At 46.9% G+C, this 18,892-nt stretch overlaps 8 protein-coding genes across 8 annotated transcripts, besides 17 other annotated features; all 8 read right to left on the minus strand.

Annotated features, from left to right (window-relative positions):
• Positions 1 to 5,913: part of a sequence feature (sequence corresponds to BAC RPCI93-28P18) that runs on past the window's edge.
• Tb927.6.1950 (hypothetical protein, conserved) lies at positions 301 to 2,889 on the minus strand (the record flags this gene model as incomplete). The annotated part of the gene is made up of 1 exon (XM_840223.1): positions 301 to 2,889. The coding sequence occupies one exon, from the start codon at positions 2,887 to 2,889 to the stop codon at positions 301 to 303; it is 2,589 nt and encodes an 862-aa protein (XP_845316.1).
• Tb927.6.1960 (glycosyltransferase family 28 protein, putative) lies at positions 3,405 to 4,649 on the minus strand (the record flags this gene model as incomplete). The annotated part of the gene is made up of 1 exon (XM_840224.1): positions 3,405 to 4,649. The coding sequence occupies one exon, from the start codon at positions 4,647 to 4,649 to the stop codon at positions 3,405 to 3,407; it is 1,245 nt and encodes a 414-aa protein (XP_845317.1).
• On the minus strand, positions 4,926 to 5,489 carry Tb927.6.1970 (nuclear cap binding protein, putative; the record flags this gene model as incomplete). The annotated part of the gene is made up of 1 exon (XM_840225.1): positions 4,926 to 5,489. The coding sequence occupies one exon, from the start codon at positions 5,487 to 5,489 to the stop codon at positions 4,926 to 4,928; it is 564 nt and encodes a 187-aa protein (XP_845318.1).
• Positions 5,703 to 5,727: a microsatellite.
• Positions 5,914 to 18,892: part of a sequence feature (sequence corresponds to BAC RPCI93-4M18) that runs on past the window's edge.
• Positions 6,310 to 6,336: a microsatellite.
• Tb927.6.1980 (hypothetical protein, conserved) lies at positions 6,337 to 8,088 on the minus strand (the record flags this gene model as incomplete). Its single annotated transcript, XM_840226.1, has 1 exon — positions 6,337 to 8,088. One exon carries the CDS (start codon positions 8,086 to 8,088, stop codon positions 6,337 to 6,339), a length of 1,752 nt encoding a protein of 583 aa, XP_845319.1.
• Positions 8,381 to 8,402: a sequence feature (AT_rich).
• Positions 8,653 to 8,710: a microsatellite.
• Positions 8,873 to 9,847, minus strand: Tb927.6.1990 (hypothetical protein, conserved; the record flags this gene model as incomplete). The annotated part of the gene is made up of 1 exon (XM_840227.1): positions 8,873 to 9,847. One exon carries the CDS (start codon positions 9,845 to 9,847, stop codon positions 8,873 to 8,875), a length of 975 nt encoding a protein of 324 aa, XP_845320.1.
• Positions 10,478 to 11,848, minus strand: Tb927.6.2000 (spliceosome-associated protein, putative; the record flags this gene model as incomplete). Its single annotated transcript, XM_840228.1, has 1 exon — positions 10,478 to 11,848. One exon carries the CDS (start codon positions 11,846 to 11,848, stop codon positions 10,478 to 10,480), a length of 1,371 nt encoding a protein of 456 aa, XP_845321.1.
• Positions 11,900 to 11,943: a microsatellite.
• On the minus strand, positions 12,703 to 14,274 carry Tb927.6.2010 (hypothetical protein, conserved; the record flags this gene model as incomplete). The annotated part of the gene is made up of 1 exon (XM_840229.1): positions 12,703 to 14,274. The coding sequence occupies one exon, from the start codon at positions 14,272 to 14,274 to the stop codon at positions 12,703 to 12,705; it is 1,572 nt and encodes a 523-aa protein (XP_845322.1).
• On the minus strand, positions 14,632 to 16,842 carry Tb927.6.2020 (FG-GAP repeat protein, putative; the record flags this gene model as incomplete). Its single annotated transcript, XM_840230.1, has 1 exon — positions 14,632 to 16,842. The coding sequence occupies one exon, from the start codon at positions 16,840 to 16,842 to the stop codon at positions 14,632 to 14,634; it is 2,211 nt and encodes a 736-aa protein (XP_845323.1).
• Positions 17,398 to 17,421: a sequence feature (AT_rich).
• Positions 17,547 to 17,588: a sequence feature (AT_rich).
• Positions 17,606 to 17,712: a sequence feature (A-rich).
• Positions 17,888 to 17,931: a microsatellite.
• Positions 18,002 to 18,119: a sequence feature (T-rich).
• Positions 18,156 to 18,184: a sequence feature (AT_rich).
• Positions 18,264 to 18,291: a sequence feature (AT_rich).
• Positions 18,352 to 18,385: a microsatellite.
• Positions 18,540 to 18,582: a sequence feature (A-rich).
• Positions 18,687 to 18,717: a microsatellite.

Raw genomic sequence — 18,892 nt, forward strand, 5'->3', positions numbered from 1 at the left:
AGGGCCCGCTGGCTATAACTCGCGTTTGTTCATGCATGCAAATCCCCCCCTACCATTCCAAATACCGCACACGAACGCACCAAACAAGGAGACTACATAAACGCTAAGTTTAGATCTAAGGGAAGATAGGTGCTTATTTCTTGTGTAAAAGGTGTGAGAAAGCAAGACGGTAAAATCACATAATTTTCTAGTGAATTCATCGCCCACAAGTAACGGCTATAAACTTAACGACCGAGAGAAATTTAGCGCTTACTCCACCCGACGCTACCACAACCGCCAGCGCGTCTTTCAGTAGCAGCTCTAGCGCCTACGGGAGGCAGCGGCGGCCTCGCGGAGAATATCAGTTAGAGCGCTGTTTATGCGCGAAAGACTCGCCTCACGGATTTTCTGTTCGCGTTTGCCAAGCGCTTTCATTGGAGGAGATTGTCGCAATCGATCACGCGCGCTTTCAGTAGCTGCTTGAAGGTCCTTCGCCCATGCCGCCACCGGTAACGTAGATGTTGGTGCGACCTGCAGAAGCGCTGTAAGAATAGATGCTTCAGGGAATAAGAAGCTTTTGATATTTTCCACTTCAAGTACTGCCCTCAAGGCATGAGCGAACGAATCTGTGTGCGCAATGCGTGCTCCACTACCGTACGTTTTCACAAACTCTAAGGTAAGAGGTGCGATAGAGCTCATTACAGGAAGAGTCTGCAGTGTCTCCGTGTGTTGCTGACACAGAAGCATCGGTAAGGGTACGTCCTGGGGTGCAGCATCAGATTTTCCACCTTTGCCCTTCCTTCGCTTCGGAAGATTTGAGACTTGCACGCGATGAGCCTCCAACATCGAGACATCGTGCAATAACATAAGGCTCCCTACAAGCTGGCGTGCGTGTTCGACACGTTCATTTACCGTAGGCATCCCTACCAGTGTGTTGGCGAGTGCTTCCACCTTTTGGCTGTGGATGTTACCCAGCACCATGGACCGTACGACCACCCAGTCAGTGTTATCCACAAGGTCCTTCGCTTGCGGGTCCTGAAGGGCTTCAAAGACTTGGGACAACACCCTCTCTTCCGCTTGCATCAGATCAAACACGTTACGCTGCGTTTGGCACTGGCGCAGTTCCCCAGCAATACGGCTCAAACTGTATATAACCCTCGCTAACGAGTTTGTTTGCCGCCGCTCGTATTCCTGGATGTCTTTCATAGCTGGCCATGACATGTACGTAAACACCTTAATGCGAAGGAGGCTACAATCCCTTTGAAGCATGCCATAATGTTCCCAGGCAGCAGTGTTCCATTCGCACACCCCATCCAGCGCACCACCAGCAACAAGGGGCCAGTAACCCACATGCGACATTGTATCACGTTGAATACTCTTGAAGTCCAGTTGGCAACACGCCGCTACATCAGCGAGTCCCAGGATGCGGGCGAAACACACGCTGAAAGTGAGCCAAGTGGGGTTGTTTTCTCGGCGATCTACACTATCCAGCAGCGCTAACCCCTTCTGTACCCACTCAACGTTCTTAGTAGCTTCGTAAACATGAAGGGATATATTGAGGGCGACAGTGATGTAACCATCACAGAGCCCTTCCTCACTCCAAGACAGGTTTTCGGAAAGAGGACGTGCTTCTTCATACGAACGTATACACGCCTGCAGTAGTTCTTCAACCTCGGCATGACTTGGCTGCGTCTCAGCGGTGATCCCCCAGAGGGCAACGTGACACCGCAGGCCCAAAATCCTCCGCATATGGTAATGCAGCCGCTCCTTTCCCTCAGGGCCCCCGTCCTCCTGCGACCATGCATATATCGCTGACGCCGCCGTTGCATCCACGTAGGTTGAAATGTCTAAAAAGCAGCAGCTCGCCTTGTAAAAACGCTTGGCGTAGGCCACCGTCTCATTTCGAAGCTGAACGTCATCGCCCAGGCGAGAAAGAATCTCAAGCACCGCCATGGACGGGCCACGGCCCAAGCGACTTCCCGATGAACCCTTCAGTGACTCAGCCGACAGCGACCGAGCGAAACGGAGGGCATCCTCGAGGGTACGGTCGCTGTTAGATAAATTAATCGAAACACATTTCGACTCCTCAGGACCATCGAGTTCCAGAACACCTTCAGTGGCATTCGACTCGGACAATGAGTTAAGATACAGCTCCACAAACGTCCAATTTTCCGGTTGGTGGGTCCACAATTGTTTTGCTATGGCGTTAGCCTTCGCCAATTCCCCGTTAAGCTGCAGCACTTTTGCCAGCATTTCCAGACGGGCTGGTGGTAAACCCACCGATGCCCCTCTCGTGCTACAAAGAAATTTGACAGCATCTGCATACAACTTCTGCTGTTGTAGCACCTGGACGTACGTGCGTGAGGTAGATGTTGTCATCGTACCCTTCTCTGTAAGTACTGCAGCTTCGAGAAGATTTGCCGACACTTTAAGTAAAGCATGATCCACAGAATCCCGTGGCACCTGCGCAAGCATCGACTGCACCACCCACACATGATAGCGAGGATTAGGCCACCCGCTATTGAGTTGAAGGGCTGTCTTTTGTGCCATGTTATACGCACCCATTCGCACATACGTTTGGAACAGGTTCTCCAGCACAACCTTCTCGTCTTGAATACCCTTAAGACGCTCATAAGTTCGCACGAGGGCTTCCCAACTGCAGCACTGCTGAAGGACGTGAACAAGAGCATTAACAGCCGATCCGTCCGTTACATTTTGCAAGCTTAGCGCCTCCGCCTTCGATCGGGCCTTATCTATTACCTTCTTGCGTAGCAACAACAAGGCCTCTGCCGCTAAAACGGCGTGGTCGTTGGGAAACTTTGAAAGTGCATCCTCCAGCAAGCCCTCCGCCTGTCCTAACTTGCCCGTGTCAATAAGGTCAAAGATACGATCTGAAACTCTGCCAGCCATTAGTCACCACGTTTCCACAATTGCGATATTGGGCGATTCCCTGCCCCCTCCCTTTAAAACAGCGTGTTTTGAATATTGTGTGCCGGATAACTGCGAAAGATGGAGGGAAAAAAGGAGAGAAACCAATAAAATACAATCGCTCGCAAATAGCCACACGCTGTTAGCATACCTTCGTCCTCAGACAAATGTATACACACGTACGTGTACATACTGCTACACATTATCCATAAACACACAAAATGTCAACATCACGGTCCGCAGGCACTATTACCACCCGCCAAAGTCACTCAAACACCGTCTCGGGGGTGAAAATGAGGTGAGCGAAGGGAACATACACGAAGAAAGGGATAAGAAGAAGACATTAATGCGGACAATGTGATGCGACGCCATGTCCCATTTTGTTTTTGTCCCCTCCCTCTCCTTCCCCTTTCCTCACACTCGGTTGGTTCCTCGAAATAACCCAATTTTCCCCCCTCTTATATCCGCGTGTGGGACACGCCACAAACTCGATACCCTCACAAACTGAAGAGTGGGGTGAGTAACCTCAGCAACTCTGCAGTATCCGCCCCGGGGTACACACGAAGCGCCCCTAGATCAAGTCGCTGCAGCTGTTTACAAAGGTCCGCAACCTGCACACAATAAATGTACCGCTCATTACTAAGTGCCTCTGCAAATTCCAACTGGTGGTCCAGCATTAGTGCTCGATTAGGTACAGCGATCATTGGTTTTTTGCTCTCTAGCACCTCCAAAATAGTCCCCGCTCCGGCGTGGGATATAACCAATGCAGCTTTCTGAATGATTTCATGAAGTTTTGGCCGGTAAGGAAAAACTTCAACGGAAACGCCGTGAGCGAATGAAATCCGATTGACATAAGGCGATGTTCCCTTCTGCACTAAAAGTTGCGTAATACCTCGTTTGGCGAGTGCCCTCAGCACCTCCTCATTATCAACAGCTTCAATGAGTGGAGTGAACTGGGTGGACCCCACAGTAACCAGGGCCATTGAGCCAGCTCCACCACCCTCTTCGCTGCCATCAAACTTCCCCAACATTGGTGAAAGCCGCTGCTGTAAACCATTTTCTTCCGCAGTATTCCTCGTCCCCACAAAGAAAATATTTTTGCAGCCCCACCACCATTTATGTTGATAATTTTCGTACAGCTTCAACCACTGCACCACGCACACGTCACTGATCGGCCCCAGAAGCTTCCCTGAAACAGACATATGAGAAACGGAACTGTATGTCTCAATGAACGCGATAGCGGGACGGCAGTAGCACGACGAGGGTATGAGTATAGCCACTAACAATGCACCGGCAACTACAGGCACGCAGACACCTGGGCCGTTCACCAAAATAACATCCGGTTTCTCATCAAGTGCGAGAAATACACACGACCACAAGGCACGAAGGGTTGTAAAAATGGAGAGAAAGTAGCTCTGGCCAACCTCACGCGCCCGAGGTATTATGTGTAGGCGGCAGCATCTCCCAAAGTTTCGCTCCTCAAATTGTTTAGCGAGACTAGCTGAATGCGAGTCGGTAGACGAAACAACATAAAATGGTCGGTGATGCCCCCATATTTCCGTTTTGAGGGTTTCGACGATACGCATCATTTCACTCGTGTGACCGCCTGATCCGAGCACTACGCACACGCGCAGTGGAGAGTCGCCACAGCGCCGCCTGGGTGCAGGCACACTGCGTAGCACTGACGCAAATCGCCAGACAAGCAACGAAAATGCCAGCACAAGCCAGAGGAACAGAGCCATGGGCTCGACTACCTCTCGTCGACACACAAAAAAGGGAAGTAAAGAGAGAGATAAGCAAATGTAACAGAACTGCTTCAACACAAAGGGCTGATGTAGCGAGGAGAGAGGGTGAGGCATGTGCATGCAAACTCCATGTGAGCGAAGGAAGGGCCTTGCCTCAAGCCTCACAATGGGCTCTCGCAAACTACGTCAGATTCTCAATTTCCACGGAGAGAAGCATCTCTGCATTCAAATGAAAAAAGGTCAAAGTTGCACCAACGGGTACTCCACACATCATTACGAACGGCCGCGCTTCTCCACCCGTCGCGGTGGTATCCAAGTATAATGCACTAACTGATCCTCCGCCACTGCAGCACCAACGCCAAGCTCCTCACGCCTCAACACACCAAGTCCGCCGCGTGCACTGTCTAAGTTCTGCCGCACACCATCAACAACCTGCCCGCCGTGTGCACCTCGACCCCAGCGTCGTGTGTGGTCACAACCAACGTCCCATGAAACGGTTATGACGCGGTCGTCTAGCAGCGTGCCGTGTAAATCAATCACAGCGCTCATGGCGCCATCCTGGGACTCAAATACCACGAAACAAAACCCACAGGGCGTCCGTGTAACTTCACTCAGTCCCATCACAAGATCTCGTATATGACCACACCGGGAGAAATGCTCCCAGATTTGGTCCTCCGTCGTGTAGAAAGACAAGTTTCCAACGTACACTGTCGTGCTCTTATTCAGCTGTTCCTGCCGCCGCTCGATGAATTCCTTTTCCGTCAGAAGCGAACGCAGAAGTTCGTGACGGTCAACATATGCCATACGCGGCGTCAGATCAATGAGGTATTCTGCCATGTTGTAATCGTTTGGCTCCGCTCCGTGTGCTCGCACACGCGTGTCGAGAGTTTTAGCCGTACTTTACTATTCTCTCTTACGGCCACGCCGTGCGAGCTGATCGAAAAGAGGAACCAAGAAAATACTGAAGCTTTGGCAGTGCGCATCAAACGCATGGGGGAGAGTGTAAAGGCATGGAACATGAAGGAAGAAAAAAGGGTAGAGCGTCATCTGTATATATATATATATATATAAATATGTGGTTATGGCAGTTGTGATACTGATGGAGAATCACCAGGAAGTTGAAACAGGAGGATTAAGCACAACACTATCACGCACACAGCGGCAGAGGATCTTAACACAACGAAAAAAAAAAATCATGCAACATATTTCAGTCAACAAAAAAAGAGAGAGAACATCGCACCAAACAGATACAAGCATTTCTGAAGCAACGGCAAAAAACATGACAGCAAATAGTAAGGGAAGGACATACAAGTAACAATAGCAAATGTGTGGTTTCTCTATTTGCAGAAAGACGAAACACACACACACGCTAAAAAAAAAAAAACATGGCCAATGTGTTCTCACCTTTTCCCCTTTGTTTACCGTTCAACGGAAAAATAGAGAACACATAACTTCCTTTTTCTCACACAACCAGTCTTCCACCGTCCGCATATATGTATGCACACCTGATTCCATATAATGTTGGTACGTAAAGTGTTTTACTGAAGCGGTGCACCAGAGAATATTAGAAGCAACAGCAACAAACAAGAAAAGAAAAGTAAAGTAAAAGAGAGACAGAATTAATGCGATTATCTATGAGCCGCTTCACGCACCAACGACAAAAACAAAAACAAAAACAAAAACATCACGACCGCCTCGCTCCCTCAGTCGCCATCCTTTGCGCTAGGTACTCTCTATACCGATCCCCACGCTCTGCCGGGGGTCCTCTGTTATGTCTGGGAGTCGAAACCTCCGTCCTTTCAACTTCACTCGCGGCGTGGCCCAACACTCTCGCGTCAATCGCCGTCAGCGGCCTTCCCAAGGCATTGGAAACGAGACGATAACCGTCCTCAATGCGCTGCCGCACCTCCTCGGAGTTTATGTTGTTGGGACTGTGCACCTCCAACCCAATAAGTTTCAAAATACATTGGGCGATATTTACAAACACAAGCAGGGAAACAAGAACAATAATTGCAGGTAGGAAGCGATTCAGCCAGTCACCTAATATGTAACTAGCATCCATGTTATCACGGTACACATGGCCGTACATGACATCCACAGCCCCATTCGCCATGTCCGCCATGAGTAGGAAATTGAAACAAAGAGGCATGATAAGGCGCGATAAAAACGTGGCGCCAAAACAGAGTGATGAGTTGTCCGATATCTCAGGGAGGATAACATAAATGTCAAACACCTTGAGTTGGAAAATGGCCCAATACGAGCAGTACGCCATGTAGAAGAGGAAAATAACGGACGCAGGAAGCTCCCAACCGCTATTCGCCATAATGGCAACTACAGAGATACTCTTTTCTGTCAACGGGCGAAAGGGTAGTGTCACTTCACTCCAAAGTATGAGCAGCGTGATAACACCACATAATAGCGCCAACAATTTAAGGATGATTCCGCGCATGGGGAACCACACCTTCTTGAAGCCGTTGTTAGTTGCTTTTGAACCACGCGCAAGCATCTCATAGAACTTGGCGTCGCGGACAGTTGCGTCCCACCTGTATGTCATCCGCTGAGCTATTTTAATAGACCCCTTCACACGCTCGTGCAGCTGCTCAAGGTGTTCCAGAGAGACGTCTATTTCAGTCCTTTTGCCTACAGCATTTGTGCGTGATGTTGGCATGGGAAATTGTGAGCTGCGGCCATCAGACTCATCAATCAACTCTATCATGCGGGTCCAGTATGGTCTATGCTCCTCCGGGACTGCGGACGAAATCGCCATGAGCTCCGTCCTCACCTCCGTTAGGTCTAGTACAGCTATGTCAAGATCCTCCTGAATCTCGACAGCACTATAATAAACCTCCCGCAGCATCCGTATAGGGTTCGACTTCCGCCACAGCACCTTCGGTACTCCCACAATTCCTGTGGACATGAACAGCACCAAAAGCAGGAGACCCCAAGCATTCGCCAAAGCGGTAGCCAAGTTACCGATACTGGTGAGGGAAGTGTAGGCACCCTTTAAAACAACTACATAGGCGAACAACACCGCAAATATACATGTGTATATGGCATACAACTTTGCATTGACTTTAATAGAACTTACGAGTTTCCTCCTCACTGTAAATCCACCCACCTCTGTGTATGATTGCGAAATTGGCAATACCACCCAACCCATGACATACGTCACTATCATGATGGTGTACCACACAGGAATCATCCACTCCTCCTTCGGTGCGTCACCTCCATTCATGGACTCAATAGCTGCGCCAATATCCACTACTAGAAGTGGGAATGGCATCAGTGATGCGTAGACAGCAATGACAATGAACACTGGGCACAGGAAAGGCATGGTCTTGTACGAGACCCTTGTGTAATGCCATTGCAATCCCAATGTCACGAAGAAGGTTGTAATAGAAAACCCTATTGTGGAGTATACGGCGGGAATAGTCATTTACCCGCACACTAATAAGGAGGAGATAAACAAAAAAGCAATGTCAACGAAAAATATTAACAAGTAAAGAAAAAAAGAAAAAGATCCTTGAGTCGCAAAAACACACACCCCAAATACCGAGATCTAATATGCCTAATGTGTGAGTTGTCCTACCCCTTTTAGTGGTGATGTTAAACTCCTTTTTTAAAAAAATTATTTGGATCTCTTTTCCTTTTTGTTTTTCCTCCGTTTTCCTTCTGCTTCCACACTACTCAAGATTCTTATTCCACTGCTGATTATTTTGCTCTTATTCTTTTTTATTTTTTAAAAAAAAAGCAATCTTACGCTCTCACTAAATGATATTGTTTCAATCCCTGTTTGCACCTTTTGGGTTTCACCCAGGACGATAGGAAGAGGAGGGTAGAACACAGCAATAATCAAAAAATTAACAAAAAATCCCTGTAACTGTTGGGAACTGAAGATATTTTCCTTTTATTTTTTTGCGTGTGTGGGTGCGTGTGAAGATGTTGTTGATCAAATCCACAACGACAGTCGAGGCAACGGTAAAATATCAAACGAGGGGAGGGAAGGAAAGCAAAAGAGATGAGAAAAGAAATGAAGTGAAGTGAAGTGAGACAAAATGCCAAAAGGAAACCCAATTGTGCGTTCGTAAAGGGTTAACACGATGAGTAAAACATGATGTGTAGCTTTAACGGTGTGATAGAACAATTTTTTTCTTTTATTTTAAGGTGGGATGGGTAAAAACTGATAAAGATAATTAATAAAGGTATGGTTTATCATTACTTTAAGCAAAGTCAACCTTGACTTGCGCTTCATCTCGTTCCTTTAATACTGCTAAAAGTTCCTCACGAAGCGGACACGGTTCCGTTTTAAGTTGCAACGCCAGACGGTTCCGTTCCATGGTGAGCTTCGTTTGTTTTTGCGTTAACTCCGAAAGACGTGAGCTCAGCTGTTTTTGCCCCATATTGGCTGTACCGGTGTCACCCTTCTTTGCGCTGCCCTGGGCGTTGAGTTTTGAGACAACTTCATCTAGCTGTTGCTTTGCCTCAGCCAATTTAGAAGGGAGATCTTCCTCGCTGTACTGCAGAACCATCTGAATACGATCCTTTTCCTTCCTCAAGAGTGTCACTTGAATCTCCATATCATCCACAGTCTCTGCACTGATTTGTTTCTGCTGTTTGCCGCCTTTTGGTTTTTTTTGACCAGGGTTCATCACAGCCACGTGCTGAAGAAGTTCGCTCATCGCCCTTCGATCTACTTGCCGGGCGCGGGAACGAAGCTCCTCCTCGTTACGGCGGCGCTCCTCCTCGCGTGCGGCTATGCGCTCCTCCTCTAAGCGCTCCCTCTCGATGCGATCCTCCTCCAGTTTCTTCTGTTCTTCTTCCGATATCTGAGGTCCTTCATCATATTCCTCTTCGCTCTCTTCCTCAAACACCTCATCCTCATCGTTCTCGTTCCACCGCCGATAATCTGGACCCCGTGCCTTCAAGCGGCGGATTGGCTCCGGCGCCTGCCTCTCTGCAACAAGTGTGTTAATACAACCCATCAACGCATCCCCGAGAATTTTGTAATTCTCCGAGCTTATTTTAGTAGGGTCCTCCAAGAGGCGGTTAAGGAATGCAGTCAATATTAACTCGTAATGTTTCGTATTACGGTACATTTGCAGAAAACTATTGGTAATTTTACCAAACGCCGTGTAGTATGAATCACCCCTCAGTTCGGCGAACTGAAAGGTATAACGGTCACCATCTCTCAACATTTCCCCCCCCGAAAGCAGCTACTCGTAACTTTTTATTCTTTACTTTACTCCTTTTTTATAACACTTGTATTCTCTTGCGATTACAACGTTGCGACAAGGAGGAAAAGTATGAGCAACAGGTCGTCAACCCCCACCTCGCACCCGTAACATATCTCCACAAAAATAATTATGGTGATAATAACACAATGATTAAATTGAGCGGATCAGATGCCAATCTCTCCATCAACAGCATTTTGTCGTTATACAAATAAGATTTATTATGCGCAAACACTCTGCAAGGACTCAAAAGACAGGCGTTAGGAAACGTAACGAGTACGTTAACGCAACCGCAGCATCAAGAATGCAATTCCTCACATTTTTTCGAAGGTTGCGCCCCCCCTTCTAATCTTCGACCACATAAATCGGTGGAACCACAAGAATGGGAAAGGATAGGGGAAAGCGAATGGAGCCCATAAAGAAAAAAATTATATATGAGGATGCAGGCATACGAAACCACCACTCCCCCCCCCCGATTCCCTAGTGCACATTCACCCACCTTCCCCACCCCACACAAATGCACCACCTGCGTCACTGTTTCAAAAAGTGATACAAACGCATACGCTCATCGCTTTATTTCCCAGCCACGGCCTCTCAAAATTTTGTTGGTGCACGTGGGGGGACAACTTGCTTCGCTGGTGGTTGTTGTTGCGGTTGCTGCTGCCGTTGCTGTTGATTCATGGTTGCCGCCCCAACTGCCGCTTTGGGCACCAGCACCGATCCCAAAGCTACGGTCGCCCCCACAGTGCTATCCTGAACACGAACATACTCTTGAGGAGTTGTGGGAACGTATCCCACAGCCGTTGCAGGTGTGTATGCTTGCGGATGAAACGGCACGGGGTTAATCGCTGGTGGCGGTGTCGTCACCGGTGCGGGCGTTTTGGTTGTCGAAACAGTCGCTGGGGTTGGTTGAGCTTGCACAGAATGTGACACTACTGATTTTTGTTGCTGATGACTACCTGAGCTGGAAGTAAGAGGTGGTACAGTTCCCCAATACACTGGTGGAGCCTCTTCCACAGCAACCTCGTCCATAACACCAGGAAATAGAAATGTGTTGCTCTCCGTACGTGGCGGCTGTCCCCACTGTCCCTCACCATTACCCCATTGCGCACCTGGGGGAATGGGAGCGTTGAGGCCAGGAACTTTCAAACCGGGGTACGCTGGAGGAAGTCGTCGCATCGCCTGCATGCCGTAAAGCCATGGTGGTGGCGAGTGCGGCCCCATCCCAAGCCCCGTCCGAAGCCGCTGCGAAAGAACGCCTGGTGTATGACATCCCTTTGGTAGCCATTTACCCTCATAAAACACATCGCCAAACCGGCTTAGAGAGACGTTAAATCGTTTTCGCTGCAGCGGAGTGCCAGTAATGAAGCACGACACAAAAGCAACTTGGTCAATACTTGCCTTCTTGTCTCGTGTCGCACGAATCCGCTCGACACCTAGCAAAGCGATCTCCGGTGGAACAAGGTCTGTAGCCTTCTCGCGGTCCGCCTGATTGGCCATGAAAGCACGCAACCTGTTCCAGTGCTGCGGTACAGGCACTGTTCGCCGTACAGACTTTAAGAATACAGTAAACAGAGGATCTTCGGCATTGCCGTCGTGTTCAGAGACCATGGCACTGACATCAGAACCGTAGCGCTGCGCGACGGCTAGCTTTAGAGCTTCCCACGACATTTTCTGCCGCTGTTGTTTGTTCTTCTTCGATTTCGAACCCGCGGCCTCATTCACCGTGATGGACGGAAGCTGCACGCGGTCCTCATCTTCCACATCCACATTACCGGTTTCGGCCACAGCGCGAGAAGTAACGTCACCAGCGGGTGATTTTTCACCATCGCTATCGGAGGAGAGAACGTATTGCACTTCAACCTCTTCAGCGTTTTGCAGACGCTCTCTTATGAACTTGGTCCTTTCCCTTAACTCTTCCTGCCGCTGCCGTCGCAGTAACTTTTTCTTTTTTGCTTCCTTCATACTTGAACTATAGGTTCCCTCCACTATTTCTGGCTGAAAATAGGAGAAAAGATGTATATACATATATATACATATATATATATATATATATATATTGTTTACCCCACTCTTGAGTGGAGGGAGAATAGATACTAATGCCACAAAGTGTAACAGCTGCTAATGCGTCATACCATGACTTACCGTACGCATTTCATCGCATCAAAACGTTTCACCTCGTACTACTACTACCACTAATTTGCTACCTCAGCCGTGTGCAAGTGAAGGAGGGTACCTTCCTCCATTAATCTTCTGCCATTTGTGAATGTACTTTGGCGCTTGTCAACCGTATCACACTACACCCAGTCATCTGTTCAGTTTATCCCGTGCAGGGTGAGGCCAACTCAACGGGACACCCGGGGAGGAATCCAAATTTATCATTTGTTGGTATGTGTTTCTGAACGATAAAACAAAAAAGAAGTTCAGACGGTACACCTACGAAGGAGAGTAAATATTCCCCAAGTACAGCCGACAGAAACAATGATCGCGACAATGAGTTCCTATTAAAGTTGTAACTAACATTCCTACTGCCACCCACAACAACTTGGAGGTCGAAGTGAACGCTTGCAGACACTACAGACACCTCACCCTACGGATGGAGGTGAAGTGGCAAAGCACGCAAGATGACCCACACCACCTCACCCGCAGCATACACGAGTCCTGCCCAACTGACAGGCAAACCGCATATTCCAAAATGCAACATCACAGCTTGGTTTGTACACCTTGCAACACACTCGCGCTTTTTCGTTAGTAAAGTCGTAGGCATATTTCCCCTTCTTTGAAGCTACATTCCTTTAATGTGCTATTGAGTATCCCACCTAGTACAATTGGGTGCCATGCAGCGTCAACTGCCCCCTTTCATCCATAACAGCTTCGCGGCTTGTACTGCAAAAGCCGCGCTCATCTACTAATTCTGTCAGCAGCCCAGCATTGTTGTAATAACCTGCGGAGATATGTGGGCCCTTCAGCTTCAAATTCCCCCGAGTGTTGGCCGCAAGAATCCTCGCATCGGCCGTTCCACGATCACCAACCACTTTTGCTTCCACATGCGGAACCATCTCCCACCGAGCGCGCTTTAAAGAACGCCACATGACCATGTATGCACTCTCCAGCGGCCCCCGGAAGACAAAAACATCTTCAAGACCAAGCTCCTTTGCTAATTTCTGCAAATACTCATCGCCCACAGTGGGCTCACTCGCGTCCTCAAAAAGTACCACCCACTTGAGGTGTTCATATTGATCTGCATCAAAGTTACCCGCGTGACGAAGCAGGAGGTCAAAGTCTGACTTCTTACCCAACATACCCACTACCTCCTCTACACAGAGTTTCTCTATGCCGTTGATAGCGTGGTCGTCTGTAAACATGTCACTGTGGATGTGCACAAGAACAGCTCCAGTCGTAAGTGCGGCATACGGTGCAACAATGGCGCCTACAGGGTCCACGTGGTGGTTAGGCATTACACCAAAGCGCGACTCCGCCTTCAGGCCCATGAGATTACCAAACAGGAACCCAGCATTAATGCAGTTACGGTGAGAATAGGTGATGTGCAACTTGTCCTCTAGTGCCGGGTGCGGGTCCTCCAGGGCGAGGATGGGGTCATCGGGATGCAGGAGGGCAGAGAGACGACGCAACCGCTGCTCATAGTAAGAAAAGGGGCCCCACACGAGCATCTTACGCATTGGCGTCACTCCCAGTAAGTTCATGTTGTGATCTGTTATGACCACCTTCTTAAGGAAGAAGAACTCCTGAGAGTGCACCCACTGAAACCGTTGCCCTGGATACGATAGTCCTAGCTCAGGTATGACATTGTAAATCATATCCCAGAAGTGCATGTTACGCTCCACCAGCACACCCTGCTTAACCTCCGGTACGACGATCCATTCACGAGCGATGAGGTGGTGTGGTTGAAATTCATTAAGATAAAACCGAAGTTTGTCAGCGCTTATATTGTGATGGGGCACAACAGCAAGAAGAGCCCCAATCTTGGCGCATGCCAATTGAAGCACAAACGTCTCGCAGTTGCACGGTTGTATCGCCAGCACCCTCTGTCCAGGGCGCAAGCCTGTTTGAAGAAGACCATGCGCCAGCGCTTCACTATTCTTTCGTATGTCAGCAAATGCCCACCGTACTGCCTGGTGCTCAATACGCAAGAAATCCTTGTAGTACATCTTGCGTGACTGAATGTTGACGTAATAACCAACCAGCTGATCGAGGACTGGCGTATCTACGGACCCGCTCGCCACTGAGTAATCCTTTCCTTCATTACTGCTTTTGGGAATCACTGGAGCAGACACAGCTGCAGGAGACGACGACAACAGAGCCGTAGAGTTCATGAATGGCCTCACAACATTTTTCCGAAAAGCGACACACCCGGCGAGGCGACGGAGCATTTATGCAAGTTGCTTCCTAAGGCACAGGTAACGAATCCCTTTTGCTGCAACACGCACTACTACAAAGCAAATGGGGCCTCTTCTTCTCCGCTTTCAAACGTCAACACTCCGCTGGAGAGGGAGAAGGAAAGCAGGGTTGGTTAAACGGGAAGGGGGAGAGTTGAAATATATGATGGGGCGAACAGTGGAATCCAGTACCACCAGTGTTAGGCATAAAACAGAAGTTATGTATGTGCTTGTGGGAAAATACAACACTAATGTGTTCAGGGTGAAGGAAGGCAAAGGAAAGATAAATCGAATACGAAAAGCTTTTCATTCTGCAAAGCTGAGCGCGGATCTTTCACCCTTGAGAAGGTCTCACTTTTCGCCAGTACGAATGAGATTAATCAGCGACTGCATGTTACTTGCCTTTACGCATTCACGGCACTCGGCTACAAGTTGTGTTCTCGCCCTGCCGATACGTAGCTTACCCGCCTTCGCGATAAACCCATTGAGACGCTTCAAAGCGCTTTTCAATTCTTTAAAATTGTTGGACAGCTTCAAGTTTTCATCAATAAGTTCCTTGTCAAGTTCATACAGTTGGGAGTAGTGGCGACGCATGCTTACAATGTCCGATATCAGCCTCGAATCTTCAGCCCTCACAAGCAACGGTTTTATGTTTGTTGCAGCTTCCGCTATGTCATCACTCAGTTTCTGCCGCACCTTATCAAGATCTATAACACGTTCAACCGTCTCCTGCAGTTGCTGGAAGTCCTCCGGAAAATCACAACGGGACGTTGCCTCAGTAACACATGTCGTAGCAAAACTTTCGACAAGGATGCTGCATATATCCATGGAGTTACCACATATCTGCAACTCACATCTACTGAGAATTCCCCGAATCACCAATCCGGAGCGGTCCTGCAGATCCACAAAAGGAACAGAAAAATCGCTCGCAGTATCCGGAACACGATCCAACGGTACGTCAAACGTTTTTTGAAGCCACAGCGACACGCTACCGAAGTCAAAATCCTTTGATAGCTGCAAAGTAACGCTTCCTGTGGGTTCTGAGAAGGATCCCCTACACCACTCATTTGGCCACAACCTGCACATGACAAACTTCGGGACTACAACATCGACTTCATGTACTTGGTAATTAACTGCGTTGGTAGAACCAACCATAACGGATGCCTTAAGTGTCACTTCCGGGCCCCGTGGAACATCAAGTCCGCAAACGAGTGTAGGCAGTGGATCCTGTGACATAAAGAGAATGTGCCCCTTTTCCGGAAACATAGCCTCACTACTGAGGATACAAGCGTAAATTATGGTATCTTGTTGACCGTTGATTACACTGAAAACCACATCAAGCTTCCCGGTTTGCGAGTTTGGCTGTAATTTGCAATCCACACCGGTTCCAACCTTCGGTAAAGTCACATCCGTCCTACCACTCTTCTGCCTCACTAGCTGCTCCTTCACATTTGCTAACTCCTTCTCGAGCGCTTGCTTCTCCCTCATCAACATATCAAGCTTAAGCGCCCCTTCCCGCTGCGCAACCATCGCTTCGTGCCTTCCCATCGTACCAGTCAGTTGTAAGCCACACACCGTTCCATCAACCGTACATATGATCGGCAACGGTTGCCCGTTCTGGCGGTAGTCGTCTACCAGAACAGAACTTATTGGTGCGTCAAATGTTTCCTTACAAAGAACAGTCCCCTCGTTTCCGTCTCCGCTGCGCACCTCTACCCTTCCATTGTTCCAACCGATGATGAGCTCCGGCACGCCATCCATATCCACATCACAAAAAGCAGCAGATACCGGTCGCTGATTATCCTTCAATCGGTATAAACGCTCACATCTGTCGTATATGCCAACGGTACCACTATTTGAAAGATACGCAAACCGGCCCGGTACACCACTGTACACCAAACTGTGCACACGGTCTGCAAGACCAACACTTGTGATCGGCTCCTCACCGTCAAACACGCGTAGTTCAAAATCCTCTGATGCCGCAACTAACGCCGGTGAGCCATTCAGCGTTGATGTTGAAGCGCACACGCCCGCGTCTGGCCAGGGCATAAGCATTAACGCGGTCACTCTGTCACCCGTTATGGTGGAAAACACCTCCTCTCCACTTGAGTTGAAGCCGCTGATTGCGCAGTCCCCACCCACAATTGCCAGTGGAGCGGGTCCGCTCTTTGCTGTTGGGCCCACAACACCACCCACTACCGCACTCACGCCATCTTCCACCTGTTTATAATAATATTCGCAGTTGCGCTCTACGTCATATGCTAACAAAGAGTTCGCTTCACCAAGAAACAGTGCATCAACGCCTTCATTCTCATATCTCCCACCTATTGGTCCAGTTGCCAATGCAGTTAGTGCCTTACCAAAGTTAAAAGTCCGAAGCGGAGCTACCGAAGCATCCTCACGGTGAGCCGCTAGGGGGTTGCTTGTGTCATGCGTATGAACAATAACCTGACGGGTATTCGTCGCACACACAAGTGATGGTGTTTTCCCGTCGAAGCGCCCAATCGCAGCCAAACCTTCATTGAGTGATGCGTTGAGGCTTAACTGAAAGGCAGTCCGCATGGAGTAGCAGTTTGTCTGAAGACTCATGATGATGAGCCGCGGTTATGGCTACCAATCAACTAATCAATGGAATGAATGAAGAAAAAATTAATATATGTTCACGCTACCAGTATTTAAGTACCTGTGTTAAGTGGTTGTATACCTATTTCACAATAATGCAACCTCACCTCAAATGTTTGAAAGAACCGGTGACTAAAGGGGGAAAAAAAGAAACTAACCTAAGCGCGCCACCTTTCTTCTTTAACTTCTCTTTTTCTTCACCTCCCTCACTGAAGTGGAAGTGGCTCTGTTTTGTAACAAAAATAATACGCAAAACACAACACACTAATAAGAAGATGACACACACATCACCGCGAATAAATAAATAGAGGTTTTTTTTTTCGGAAGGAGGAAAAAAGAAAAATAAAAAAAACAAGGAAAAGAGGAGCTAGAGGAATGAGGTCATAAGCAGAAAAGGAATAAGAGAAACCAAAGTCAGTGCATATCAATGGTTACCCACTGAAAGCACGACCGCAAAAAAAAAAAAAAAAGATGCACTCACGGAGATTTTGTAAGAAAATAAAAATAAATAATATAAAACACCCCTCAAACTTACACACATTTATATACTGGCACAAACAAACACGCACTTCTCATCTACAACCTCGCCTCTCCAAATTCTTCTTTCTTTACCTTTTTTCTCCTGTCGTCTTAGTCCACCTAACAATAATTGTTATTATAATTATAATTTTATTAATTTTTTAAATCACTTCATCCAATGACGACAATACCAATACCAATACCAATATCAATACCAATACCAATAACAACCACAACTACAACTACAACAGCCAAAACAATAATAATCAAAAAACAAAACAAAACAGAAACTCATTTCCTTATCTTTACTCATATTATCACTTCGTCATACACACACACAAAAAAAAAAAACGCTCTCGTTACTCTTACACCCACAAATAAATACTAATGAATATAAACCTTAAATATATTTAAATGAAACCACAAACATTATACCTACCTCTTAACTTGCTTCCCTAGACAAGTTAAGAAAGAAAAAGAAAAGAAAAAAAACAAAAGAAAAGAAAAGAATCAAATGAAAACATTAAGAAAAATGATTCCGCGCATGACAACAATAATAATAATAATAACACTATCGCTATTTCTCATCTCGTTATTTTCTTCCCCTTCCAATTCCTCTTTTCTTTCTTCATTATTTTTTTCTTATGCTTTCGCTTTCCTTTTTTTTTCTCTCTTTCTTTTTCTTTCTCTTTACCTTTTGCTCTGCTCGCCCATGCTGGGCATCCTCTAACAACAATTTTTATTATTATTATTTTATTTATATGAAATCAACCGAATAATAAAGTAATACAGCCGGTTATAAGCGGTAAGGTGGTAACGACGAAACCACATACTTGTTGTTGTAATAATAATAATAATTATTATTTTTTTCTCTTCATTCGTTACTCATTTAAGGAAGTAAGGAAAAGTGCAATGGTAATAATAATAACAATTATTACTATTATTATTATTATTACCATCATTACGAATGGGATCTCTTCCCTTGAAACCCCGCAGTGGAACTGTTTTTTTTCTTTTTTTTAAAAAAAAGGTGTATGAAAACAAACATTTGATAAGTATTAAAAATTAATCAAATGAAGTTAAACAAATGAACTGAGTGATCGATTCGTGAGGAAACAAAAAGAAAAAAAAGAAAGAAAAGATAAAGAGATAAAAAGAAAAAAGGAGGCTAAACAAACAAACAAACAAAGACGGAAGCGAAAGCGGACACGTCCCTTCCACACATTTTCCTCATTTCTTTCTTTTTTTTTGTTGTTGTTGTTCTTTACATATATATTTATATATTTATATATATATTCGTTACTGTTGTTGAGATTTCACCGTGTCACCAACTCCTTTTTTTTTCCATATCACAACCGTCGTAAATCGTAACAGCGGTAATCATCACGACGCAAAGGCACTGAAAGATAAAACAACAAGAAAAAAAAGGAAAAATACAAATAAAATACAAATACAACGTTTCTCCCTATCG

Source organism: Trypanosoma brucei, chromosome 6 (genome assembly GCF_000002445.2).
Source record: "Trypanosoma brucei brucei TREU927 chromosome 6, complete sequence".
In the NCBI taxonomy this organism is placed as follows: Eukaryota; Euglenozoa; class Kinetoplastea; order Trypanosomatida; family Trypanosomatidae; genus Trypanosoma; species Trypanosoma brucei.